Here is a 13728-nt window from a genome sequence, read left to right as displayed (position 1 = left end):
GTCGACTAAATAAAAATTCCTTCTATTTAAAATTTAAATAGAACTTGAACAGAAACGATAGTTCATAATATCCATGCAGACTTGCACGTAAGAGCGGAAGTCATCCGTTTTAACAAGCAGCGTATTGCACTGATACGAAATAGCCTGCCCATTTAATTATTTAGGAATGGATAAATAAATTAAGATTTTGTACAAATAATGTTTTTCATTTTTCTTCCTTCATAGATTCTGGCACCCCCAGCAACAGTTGCTCGCACCCCAAAGACTATATATACATGTGTATATATATATATATATATATATATATATATATATATATATATATATATATATATGTGTGTGTGTATATATATGTGTATATGTGTATATGTATATATGTATGGATATGTATATATATATGTTTATATGTGTGTGTGTGTGTGTATATATATATATATGACAGCAACACTCATCACTCACAACAGTGACAAAACAATTACGTTTACAATCATGTTACGTTGTTTTCAGATTGTTTCCTTTTCTTTTTCATTACTTCTTTAACACACTACTTATCCGCTGCAAAGCGCGGGTATTTTGCTATATATATATATATATATATATATATATATATATATATATATATATATACAGTATGCAGATTTTAAAATAAGCCTGATTTAAAGCATGACAAAAAAGTGACATAAAATGGTTGCACAAAATCATTGCACTTTTAGGCTTAGGATTTTATATATAGAGAGTAGATATATATATATGTATGTGTATATATAATTGTCAGCTAAAAATAGTTTGCTATATTGGCACTGTGTTCCTGAGTAAGTGTAACATAGTAATGTTTTGTGTGTGTTAGCTTTCATTTATCTAGATAATAAAACTGTTGGCTAAATAATGAAGAAGGCAAACAGCATTCATCTGGATAAACTCATTGAAGACTTTAATATGTTAGAAAAGGTGAGTGGCTGCAGTGTATTATCTTTCAATTTTTTACATTTTTATAAATGTCCACTAAATATATAAATTGAAACCATTTTTTGAGCTGCAGTTTGCTTCTAGAGTTTAGGCGCAATGTTTGTCCCCTATTAGTCTAGTTATAGTTGTGCTTGAAAGTTTGTGAACCCTTTAGAATTTTCTGTATTTCTGGATAAATATGACCTAAAACATCATCAGATTTTCACTTAAGTCCTAAAAGTAGATAAAGAGAAAGCAGTTAAACAAATGAGACAAAAATATTATACTTGGTCATTTACTGTATTTATTACGGAAAATGATCGAATATAACATACTTTATTTGTGAGTGGCAAAGTATGTGAACCTTTGCTTTCAGTATCTGGTGTGACCCCCCTTTGCAGCAATAACTGCAACTAAACGTTTCCAGTAAGTTTTGATCATTCCTGCACACCGGCTTGGAGTAATTTTAGCCCATTCCTCCGTACAGAACAGCTTCAACTCTGGGATGCTGGTGGGTTTCCTCACATTAACTGCACGCTTCAGGTCCTTCCACAACATTTCGATTGGATTAAGGTCAGGACTTTGACTTGGCCATTCCAAAACATTAACTTTATTCTTCTTTAACCATTCTTTGGTAGAACGACTTGTGTGCTTAGAGTCGTTGTCTTGCTGCATGACCCACCTTCTCTTGAGATTCAGTTCATGGACAGATTGTCCTGACATTTTCCTTTAGAATTCTCTGATATAATTCAGAATTCATTGTTCCATCAATGAAGGCAAGCCGTCCTGGCCCAGATGCAGCAAAACAGGCCCAGACTATGATTCTACCACCACCATGTTTCACAGATGGGATAAGGTTCTTATGCTGGAATGCAGTGTTTTCCTTTCTCCAAACATAACTCTTTTCATTTAAACCAAAAAGTTCTATTTTAGTCTCATCCATCCACAAAACATTCTTCCAATAGCCTTCTGCTTTGTCCATTTGATCTTTAGCAAACTGCAGATGAGCAGCAATTTATTTTGGAGAGCAGTGGCTTTCTCCTTGCAACCCTGCCATGCACACCATTGTTGTTCAGTGTTCTCCTGATGGTGGACTCATGAACATGAACATTGGCCAATGTGAGAGAGGCCTTCAGTGTCTTAGAAGTTACCCTGGGGTCCTTTGTGACCTCGCCGACTATTGCACACCTTGCTCTTGGAGTGATCTTTGTTGGTCGACCACTCCTGGGGAGGGTAACAATGGTCTTGAATTTCCTCCATTTGTACACAATCTGTCTGTGGATTGGTGGAGTCTGAACTCTTTAGAGATGGTTTTGTAACCTTTTCCAGCCTGATGAGCATCAACAACTCTTTTTCTGAGGTCCTCAGAAATCTCCTTTGTTCGTGCCATGATACACTTCCACAAAGATGTGTTGTGAAGAGCAGACTTTGATAGATCCCTGTTCTTTAAATAACACAGGGTGCCCACTCACACCCGATTGTCATCCCATTGATTGAAAACACCTGACTCTAATTTCATCTTCAAACTAACTGCTAATCCTAGAGGTTCACATACTTTTGCCACTCACAAATATGTAATATTCAATCATTTTCCTCAATAAATAAATGACCAAGTATAATATTTTTGTCTCATTTGTTTAACTGGTTTCTTTTCATCTACTTTTAGGACTTGAGTGAAAATCTGATGATGATTTAGGTCATATTTATGCAGAAATATAGAAAATTCTAAAGGGTTCAGAAACTTTCAAGCACAACTGTATGTTAATCTGGTAATAGAAAAATATCTGAATGAAAAGAATGTTGTAAGAGAAGAAATCAAATTTTCCATTAAAAATAATGACCACAAGAATACCTGAGGAAAAAAAGTTTGTATCCAGCATATTGTATAGAGTAGTCAATGGGTCAGCACTTATATATATGGAGACACTTCTGAGGTCCTATTCTTCTTCTCGACTACTCATGTCTGCTATTGAACTGCATCTGGTGATGCCACCCCTGTGTGGCATCAAATGTGAGTCCAGGCTCTTTTCACATCTAGCTCCTAGCTGGTGGAACTAGCTTCCCACCTCAATTTGAAATGTGGTCTTCATCAATCTGTTTAGGAAATATTTGAAGGCTGTTTTATTTGGTGAATTTCTATCTAATCGATATTAGCTGTTAAGTTTGTAACCTATGAATCATAATTAGGTTGTATTTTGTTCTAAGCTCTTCACTCATAATGATCAATTTTGTATCCTTGTCCTGTAATATATGTTTTCCAAACAGTACCCCAAACTGATGTTTACTCGATTATGTTGATCTCTTTTGTAATTCGCTTTGGCTAAAACCGACAGATGAGCAATTAAATGTAATTGTAAATGTAATGGATTGCACTTAGAGGTAATAAACTTATATTGATGCATATATTTTGTTAGATGATGAAAAACATAACAGTAGGTCACAAAAGTAAGATATAAAAGACCATGCAAAAAACAGGTACAAGTAAAAAACCAGAAGCTTAAGAATGAAGCACATAACTACAGTAAATATGCTAACCATAATTTAAAGTCAAGAAAATGTAACTAAATATTCCTTTTAAGATTTTAAAGCACACACACAAAGTTTTTGTTTGATATTTATGCCCAATCTGGGACAACCCAGAAGTTTAGAACTCCAACCTTTACTCCTTCACAGAAACAAGGTCACAGCATGCTACTTCCTAGTATTACATGACACCAATGGCAAGCACTGCCAACAAAAAAATGTTTTAACAGGACTTTAAAATGGCAGTGACCATGGAAAACAAAATGGTGAAGCATAAGAACAAATAATAACTTAACAATAACTAACCAAAAATAAAAAAGAAGTTAAAGAAATAATTGCACATTTGAATTCAGGGTGGACTAAAGCCTTAGAATGTCAAGAAAAGTCAAATCAAGAGGAAAAGCTAGACTAGAAAAAAATTAACTTCCCAGGAAATTATAGTTTATAGATAATTGCACATTGGTTGCATATCCAAGCCCCAATGAAGTGAGGAAGAATAATTAAGGTACATTACTGAAAAGATATATCTTAATACGTCTTCAGAAAATGATCATTACGATTGCTTCATTGTTTAATGATAGTTGTGAAAAATAGTATAAAACATTCACACGTTTTCAGAAAAGGTATCCTTGTTGAAAATCCACATATGTTGGTTAAAGAAAATAAAGAACATTTGTTGTGTAGGGTATTTATGGTCATTTCTGTATACAGCATAAATTCAGTTTCTCATGTAGCTGTTTCTTTCCTTTGCTCCGTATTGATGTTAAATACTGTAACTTCTAAAATTGCACAACTGGCATTTGATCATAATTTATTTAAAAATAAAACACCACTCTGTTACTTAACATGCATCAATAGACATTCAGTTTGATTTATTTTCTGTACATTTTTTTATTAAGCAGACAAAAATTTGATTTGAATATCTTAGTTGCATTGTTTCGGTTTGAAATCATTTGAACAATTTTATATGAATTTAATGAATGAACTTATTGTACATGATCTTGCCACATTTATAAGCTGAAAAAAGGCTATGATAACTAAAAGGTAAATCTGCTTTAAACATAACATTTGTTTTATTGGCAGATGTAGTCAAATTATAACTGAAATCTTTTATGTTAGAAGTGTTCAGTATTGTTTTTTTATGTACAGAATTACCACACATAAAATGAATGCCCTTTTTTTTTTACTATGACATTGTAGTGATTGAGATTTTTAATTTAATTTTTCTTTGGTTTTATCGCACCTTTAAAAATTCTGTTCTGCATCTTTTCAGGGGTTTTATTGTGCAGAGAGCAAGAGTATAATACTTCTTTTTTTTTTATAGGGTTATAATTTAGAAGTTATATTTTTTCCCGTCAGTTTTGATGCCATTTTTTTGGAGTCTTGGGCGCCACCATTTTGAGAAGTGTGCATTGCCAATTGCCATTCATCTCTTGATGCAATGGGAATGTCCAATGGTGACATAATCGGCACATTCATATAAAGGTCACTTCACACTGTCCTATCTTATCTGAGATTTGACTTTGATAGTGAAAATGTGCAATATTTCTGTGACACCTGGCATAAGAATTTAGCTCTGATTGCCCAACTTTAATTTTAGTTAGCATTTCTTGTTTTGAAGCTACTCTTTTTGATTCCCTGTATCAACCTATGCTTGCTTCTGACCATCCTTTTTCTCCTGGTCATTCCTCATTAAAAACCTTACTAACAATTCTGTTTCATTCAGTACAGACAGTTTATTAGTTAAACATCCAAAGAATACATGTATATCTTACCACAATTCCGAGTTCAAATAAAGGATATTTATTTCTCCCCAACACTTTTTTGTGAACATAGCCAAAACACCCAATTATAACTGCATAATTCTTTTGTACCAAAGCCCAAGGATGCTGCCATCTAGCATATTGGGGGAGAAAATATTCACCAGACAACATCTTCCCCAGTCCTTCATTACACTGGTCTCCTGGATACGTAAGAATCCCAGTTTAACCCTGTCTGGGATACTAACCCATGTGTGCCATCCATTAAAATCTGAAAATCTGAGGCAAGATTCAATCTTTGAGTGATGTCTTCAAGTGTCAGAATTGCTAGTATTCTGCCCTCATGTTTGTATGTTTGTACAAAGCTAGACAGACAGCGAGCAATAACTCTAGTAATCTTCTTTCCTGCCCAGAATGAGGATTTTACTGGCAAATCTTTCATTCCAGATTGCAAAACTACAAAACACAATACAAGGTGTGCTTTCAGTACAATACTCATACAAAATAATAAGTCAGCGCAGAAATATATCTATGAATAAATCAATTAGATATGTCAGTTAAATATCCTGACAAGCACTTACATAATAATGCAGTAATTATTTAAATGAGAAACGTACAGGCATATCTTTGCCAAGGCTTAACATAAAAGATCTAATGGAATACTATGCCTGGAACTTCACTAAGCTACTTTTTAAGAATGGTAGATTGGACTTAAAACTTAACTGGCAAAGTCATACTTAAAATAATCACTAGGTGGCAAAGTTTCAGTCAAAAATATGAACAGAATAGCTACGTCATGTTTTAGGAATTGTCTACAATCAAACCATTTCGAGCAAAAATTTTCATTAATCTCTTGAATAGCCTCAGATCTAAATCCCTTCTAACAGACAGAAATATCTGTAATAATAAGAGATGGGATAACATGATGTGATATGAAAAAGTTGTTAAGAATTGATTAATGTAATTATAAACTAATTATGCAGGTATTGTATTGATTCTTTCTTCAATATGGAGAACCATTTTAGATGGGTCTCTCAAGTCATATAGCTTTCTGGGGTTGGAGAGCATTGAGTGCTAAACTTCATGGATTGTTATTGTAACGTATTGTATTTGCTTTTTTTTCTGGTAGGACTGTGTCTTGTTTACTGCATTTTTTCTTTAAATAAAATAAAAATAACTGAAGAATACTCAAGTATTCTTCAATTTAATGGATAAATATGGTAAAAAAAGGGGCAGACAGAACATGACCCAAGCAGGTTAATCCCCTCTTTAACCCACTTTTCTCTCAATAAATTTAGGCTTAAACTAAAAATAGGAAATAATTAAAAACAATCCAACTAAATTCTTAACAAATGTATTACACTTGAAACAGGCTTTATCACTGTCTATGCCTTCATTTAAAATAATAAAATGTAAGGGATTCAATTGGCCAGTATTGCACTCATTTTACAAAAGTATTTTTTTGCAGAATAATATACTGCAATTAGTATTAGTAATTAGAATTAATTAGTTGGTTCCCAAGGTAGGCACCTGTACTGCTGCTGTTTAGCTGATACAGAAGATGGATGAATTCTGATGCTAAACAAAAAGAGGTTTTTAAAATTAATTGAAGGATGAACTGCATGAAAGTTGCATTTAGTTACCTCAAGTCACTGTTTAAAGGTGTAGCTCAGATTGTGTATTATAATTTAGATGCAATTTTTGGAATATCAGCATAGAAATTGCAAAATACCGTCTTTCTTTTTTCATATTCTCATTAAACATTGATATCAGTGAAGATATGAAAATTAAAAAGTAGATGTTATGCCCCACATTTCTTTCTATTTTCAGTGTTGCACTAAACTAGGCATAGTATTTTGAACCCTATTCTTTAATATTGTGAAATCATGCTGAGAGAGACAGTTTGAAAATAGCTTATTACCATAGTTCATGTTAATTTTGTTTTGAGGATATACAGTATGAATTGAAAAGTATGGAAGCTTTTAACAAAAACCTTTTCACCAGCTTTTGACACAGTCACCACATATACACAGACTTTCATTATTGACACTTTTATCTTGTGGAGTTAAAAACAGATTTAAGTGTGCATTGAGCTGAATGAGGAATAATGCAGTCGATCATATGTAAGGTCAGGTATTAGAATGAGGAGATGAAATGATAGAAAGATTAATTGCTTTTTAAACACAATAATAATAAAGGAATAGAGACATGGCATTCATTCCCTATTAGCAAAGAGTATGTCTATGTACTGTACATCCATCCAGCCATCCATCCTGTTTCTATCTGGCTTACACAGTTATTGGTCGCACTGCACTGCACGACTGCCAAAACAACATACTTTGTTGCTCTATACAAATCTGGAAATGCTGCTGCATAGACAGGTGCCACTTCACAAGGCTAAACAGGCACAGCTGCACAAATTTTTTTCAGAGGCGCATTTGAGGAAATGTGCCTTATAGTGAAATATATAGTGAATTTTATGGATACCAAATTTGTGGCATAAAAAACAAAACCTGTTATAGCAATAAATTGGATATAGAAAACTCAAATAAGAAGAGATGGAGGTACTGTATTTCCCAGAACAAAGCAGAACAAAACTGACCCAAGTAGAAGATTTCAAGTAATTTAGGTTTATGTTTGCAAGTGGGGTTAGAGGTGATTGAGAAATTGTTCAATGAAATTATGTAGCAGCAGATATTTTGCATAAATTGTAGTAGATCATGATAGTGAAAGAGGAATTCCTCTAACAAAGCATTTAATTTGCCAGTCATTAACCTGTGGCTTTAAGCTGTACTTAGTGACCAAAAAATGTGATTGCTAGTAGTGATGGGAGGTATACCCGTTCATACCGAAAACCGTTTTTTATTTTTGTTATGATATGGATTTTTCTTATACCGCAACACCGGTTTAAATAGCCTAAACAACGTTCGGAACATGCGCAGAGGGAAACTGTTTAAAGGGGGACGTTTTTCACTGCTACACCGCTAAACACACATGCAACGGAGTACATGCGTTAGTGGAGGTATTGAGCGGTGAAAATGGACAGAGAACATTCCGAAACTGAAGCTGTAGCAGACGATAAAATTGCACATGATAACACAGAAGAACTTTTGCCAAAAAAAGGAGCCGTGTCTGTTGTCTGGAGATACTTTGGTTTTAAAAGGTCAGATGTGGACCAAACAACTATTTACTGCAAATGCTGTCAAGCTGGCGGCAACATGAGCAATTTGCTGTGCCACCTTAGCCGCAAACATGCTCTGGATTACAATGAATGTATGGAACTAAGATTGCCACCCTCCACGTCCTCAGGTAAAACTGAAAAAGCTAGAGGACACTCGAGTCAGACGTCACTTGTAGATACGTTTGCTAGAGGTACTGCCTACGACAAATAAATCAAGTGGTGGATCGAGATAACCAATGACATTATAATTCATATAGCTAACGTGTCAGTGGAGAGAGATTGTTAACATTAACAGAAAGTATAGTTGGTTTACAAAAAATATTTACTATTTATTCCTTTTCTAAGACATGTTCAGTGCAGTACAACTTTTGACAAGCACCTCTGGATATTTTACTGTCTAAATGCCTCTTTGGATGGTTGAAAATATGTTGTCAAAATTATAGTTTAAGTTGGGGCGGCGCGGTGGGTAGCTCTGCTGCCTCGCAGTTAGGAGACCCGGGTTTGCTTCCCGGGTCCTCCCTGCGTGGAGTTTAGATGTTTTCCCCGTGTCTGTGTGGGTTTCCTCTTAGTACTCGGTTTCCTCCCACAGTCCAAAGACATGCAGGTTAGGTGCATTGGCGATTCTAAATTGTCCCTAGTGTGTGTGCCCTGCGGTGGGCTGGCGCCCTGCCTGGGATTGTCTCCAGCAAAACCCTGTGACCCTGTAGTTAGGATATAGCAGGTTGGATAATGGATGGATGGATGGATAGTTTAAGTTGTTTGAAAAATTTGTTCAATAAAAAGTTCTATATTTTGCCTGCAGCAGTCATGCAATGTGATTCCTTCTCTTCATTAGTGCCACCATCTTAAAAACTATCACTTTATGGGACCATGCAAACCTGTATTAATACTTGCATGCACATTAAAATGTTTTTTTGTACAATGTACAGTTCTCATGACAGTGAAATATAGGTTATTCTTAGCCAGTCTACTGCAGTAATTGCTGTGGAAAATGTTGTTAACATCCACTCCTGCATGGGAAAAAAATACCATTGAATACCATTAAACCAGTATAATTTTGAAAAATACCGTGATATAGAATTTTGGTCATACCGCCCAGCACTAATTGCTAGTACAAGTGGCCGAAGTGAGTTTCCTGCACAGGGCTGCTGGGCTCATTTTCCATGTAGTGTGAGGAGCGTGGCAATACAAATGTTACTTCTAATAGAATCACTAATCCTGTAGCCCATGGATGGGCAAAGCCAGTCCCGGAGGGCTGCAATGGCTGCAGGTTTTAGTTCTAATCCAGTTGCTTAATTAGAAAACAATTCTTGCCAATAATTTAATTTCATGGCTTGTTACTGCTTTAAATCTGCCATGTCAGGTCATTCTCATATCCTAGATTTTTTTCCTTTTTAAGGATATCATCATGATGATTTGAAGTCTAAAATGGATGAGTAATACTCAGCCCTTCACTTTTTTTCTCTTCACTTTCCTTCTAGTATTTAATTAAACCAAATACTACATGATAAATTCACACAGGTGTAAATGGAAACAAGAACAATGTAGACATACTGGTTTCTTTTGTCATTTGCATTTTATTGCCAATAAGGAGCATTTAAAAACTGAGAATACAGCTGTTTAAGACTAAAATAAGCAATAAGTCTTCAAAATCTTAACAAGTGAGTCAACTAAAATGAAGCAGAAGTGTTACTTGAGCAATACGTGCTTCTTATTAAGCAATTGGGTTGGAACAAAAACCTGCAGCCACTGTGGCCATCCAAGGAAGGACTTTGCCCACCTCTGCTTTAGCCCAATAAGATCCAATAATGATGGTTTGGGTAGGTAAATGGAGTATAATGCTCTCTGGGTGCTTTCTTCAAGAGGTATAAAAGTCATGGTCTACTGGGAGATGACCAGTGGCAGACTTAGAACACATTGGCTGGAGGGATTATATTTCTTGACTGTCCTGGTATTGCCTGGGAATTTTCCCATGGAGGGCTGGAAAAAGCTGCTAAGGAATATATAGTGCTTATGTATTAATTTTGTTACATAATGAAATGTTCATATGTTCATAAACAAGGAAAATTGTACAGCTGTTAAGTAATAATGTAAACTGCTCATTTCCATTTTTGGCTGTTAACCTGCTACATTTACTTTTAAATAGATAGAGAAATATCATTGAGTTAAAAGAAACTGTATGACCAATGTTCATACTTTCCCCCCTTTAGAAAGCTTTAGAACTTGAGGGAAAGAATAATTTGCTGGATATAAAGCTTGAAGAAACCAGCAATCTTTTGAAATTTGGCCAGAATAAAGAATTATCTTTGAAGAACGGTAAGGGACAGTGAATATTAATTCTAAAATAGAAAAATAAATTGGGAATAAGATGATTTTTGTGAGACTGTTTTCTTTTGGAGTAATTAAAAAACAAGCTTTCTATTCTGGTCATGCATTTCTTCTACTTTTTATTTTGTATTTTTTCATTGTTGTTACTTAGCCTTCACTTCATTACTATCCAATTATAGCAGCTCTTTTTTAAGCAGTCTTCTTGCATAAAGTGCAGAATGGCTATGATACAATAAGTTTAAAATGCTGCTTCTGGAATCTTCACTGTCACAGAATTTAAGTCCCTATAGCAGGGATCTCAAACTCCAGTCTTTGAGGGCCGCAGTGGGTGCAGGTTTTCATTCTAACCCTTTTCTTAATTAGTGGCCTATTTTGCTGCTAATTAACTTCTTTTGAAGTAATTTTAAATGACTTGCTCTTGAAGACTCAAACCCAAAAATTGTTGTAATTAAACATTAAGCAATAATGAGATACAAAATAAACCAAAAGATGACCAGCAAACTGTGACCATCATACAATATCTGAAAATAAAAAGGGTGGAGGTCTCAGGAATGTTGATTTGCTCAGGTCCCCAAAACATTTTAACAATTCTCTTAGAAAATTAAAGTAAAAATCAACAATTTTGAAAATGTATGCTATTTCACAATGAGAGCAGCAACAGGTCATGGAATTAAAGAATGGGTTTAATTAACTAGAAGACTCGCCGCCTAATTAAGCAACTGGTTGGAGTGAAATTGGTTGGAGTTTGAGGCCCTGACTTAGTTGGTCTTCTGTTGACTCACTCATTTCACATTTCATTTCTCAAGAAATGAAGCAATTCAGAAGGATGTTCAACACATTCCAAGGAACAGATCTTAAAAAAACAAGTCAATTTAAATTCATTCAGAAGAAGTTAATTAACAGCAAAAACAGGTCACTAATTAAGAAAAGGGTTAGAATGAAATCCTGAAGGGACTGAGGCCCTTCAGGACTGGAGTTTGAGATCCCTACCCTATAGTATAACCTCTCAGTTGGATATATTATACTTGCTTCCCTTTTAGTGGAGGAAGATGCACACAAGTAGAATACATCATATGTAGAAGAGTTGATCTGAAGGAGATTGAAGACTGCAAAGTGGTGGCAGGGGAAAGTGTAGTTAAGCAGCATAGGATGGTTGTCTGTAGGATGACGTTGGAGATCAAGAAGAGGAAGAGAGTGAGGGCAGAGCCAAGGTTCAAATGGTGGAAGTTGAAAAAGGAAAACTGCAAGATTGAGTTTAGGGAGGAGGTGAGACAGGCACTGGGTGGCAGTGAAGAGTTACCAGACAGCTGGGAAACTACAACAGATGTAGTAAGGGTGACAGCAAGAAGGGTGCTTGGCATGACATCTGGAAAGAGGAAGGAGGAAAAGGAAACCTGGTGGTGGAATGAGGAAATACAGGAGAGTATAGAAAGGAAGAGGATGGCAAAGAAGAAGTGGGATAGTCAGAGAGATGCAGAAAGTAGACAAGAGTACAATGAGATAAGGCGCAGGGTGAAGAGAGAGGTGGCGAAGGCTAAAGAAAAGGCGTATGATGAGTTGAATGAGAGGTTGGACACTAAAGAGGGAGAAAAGGACCTGTACTGATTGGCTAGACAGGGGGACCGAGCTGGGAAAGATGTGCAGCAGGTTAGGGTGATAAAGGATAAAGATTAAAACGTACTCACAAGCGAGGAGAGTGTGTTGAGCAGATGGAAAGAGTACTTTGAGAGGCTGATGAATGAAGAGAATGAGAGAGAGAAGAGGTCGGATGATGTGGAAATAGTAAATCGGGAAGTGCAACAGATTAGCAAGGAGGAAGTAAGGATAGCTATGAAGAGGATGAAAAGTGGAAAGGCCGTAGATCCAGATGACATACCTATGGAAGCATGGAGGTGTTTAGGAGAGATGGCAGTGGCGTTTTTAACCAGATTGTTTAATGGAATCTTGGAAAGTGAGAGGATGCCTGAGGAGTGGAGAAGAAGTGTACTGGTGCCGGTATTTAAGAATAAGGGGGATGTGCAGGACTGTAGTAACTACAGAGGGATAAAAATGGTTAGGACAGCATGAAGTTTTGGGAAAGAGTAGTGGAAGCTAGGTTAAGAAGTGAGGTGATAATTAGTGAGCAGCAGTATGGTTTCATTTCAAGAAAGAGCACCTCAGATGCAATGTTTGCCCTGAGGATGTTGATGGAAAAGTTTAGAGAAGGCCACAAGGAGTTGCATTTCGTCTTTGTGGACCTGGAGAAAGAATATGACAGGGTACCTTGAGAGGAGCTGTGGTATTGTATGAGGAAGTCGGGAGTGGCAGAGAAGTACGTAAGAGTTGTACAGGATGTACAAGGGAAGTGTGACAGTGGTGAGGTCTGCAGTAGGAGCGACGGATGCGTTCAACGTGGAGGTTGGATTACATCAGGGATCAACTCTGAGTCCTTTTTTATTTGCAATGGTGGTGGACAGGTTGACAGACGAGATTAGACACGAGTCCCCTGTGGACTATGATGTTTGTTGATGACATTGTGATCTGTAACGATAGTAGGCAGCAGGTTGAGGAGACCCTGGAGAGGTGGAGATATGCTCTAGAGCAGGGGTGGGCAAAGTCAGTCCTGGAGGGCCGCAGTGGCTGCAGGTTTTTGTTCCAACCCAGTTGCTTAATTAAAAAAAAAATCCTTCTCAATTATTTAATTTTAGGGCTCGTTAATGCTTTAACTCTGTGAGGTCAGGTCATTCTCATATCCTAGGTTTTTTTTCCTTTATAAGGATACCATCAAAATCATTTAAAGTCTAAAACAAATTCTCAGTCATTCACTTTTTTCTCTTCATTTTCATTCCAAGTATTTAATTAAAACCTATAGTGCATGATAAACACTCACAGGTGTACATGGAAACCAGCTAAATGGAGAAATGCTGAATTTCTTTTGTCATTTGCATCTGATTGCTAAAAAGAAGCAATTAAAAACCAAGACTACAGCTGTTTAAGACTAAAATAAGCAAT

At 36.0% G+C, this 13728-nt stretch overlaps 1 protein-coding gene across 1 annotated transcript in view; it reads left to right on the top strand.

The window, feature by feature from the left end:
- The first annotated feature begins 885 nt into the window (after positions 1-885).
- The window catches only part of LOC120532021 (coiled-coil domain-containing protein 152-like), a 39841-nt gene continuing 26998 nt past the window's right edge, over positions 886-13728 (top strand). Inside the window, exons 1-2 of the mRNA XM_039757940.1 lie at positions 886-948; positions 10620-10725. Of these exons, the coding sequence (XP_039613874.1) occupies positions 886-948; positions 10620-10725 (169 nt within the window). The remainder of the gene's footprint in view (positions 949-10619; positions 10726-13728) is intronic.

This window comes from Polypterus senegalus, chromosome 7, assembly GCF_016835505.1.
Source record: "Polypterus senegalus isolate Bchr_013 chromosome 7, ASM1683550v1, whole genome shotgun sequence".
NCBI lineage: Eukaryota > Metazoa > Chordata > Cladistia > Polypteriformes > Polypteridae > Polypterus > Polypterus senegalus.
Note: the sequence above shows the minus strand (reverse complement) of the source record. Positions and strands in the feature narration are given on the sequence as shown.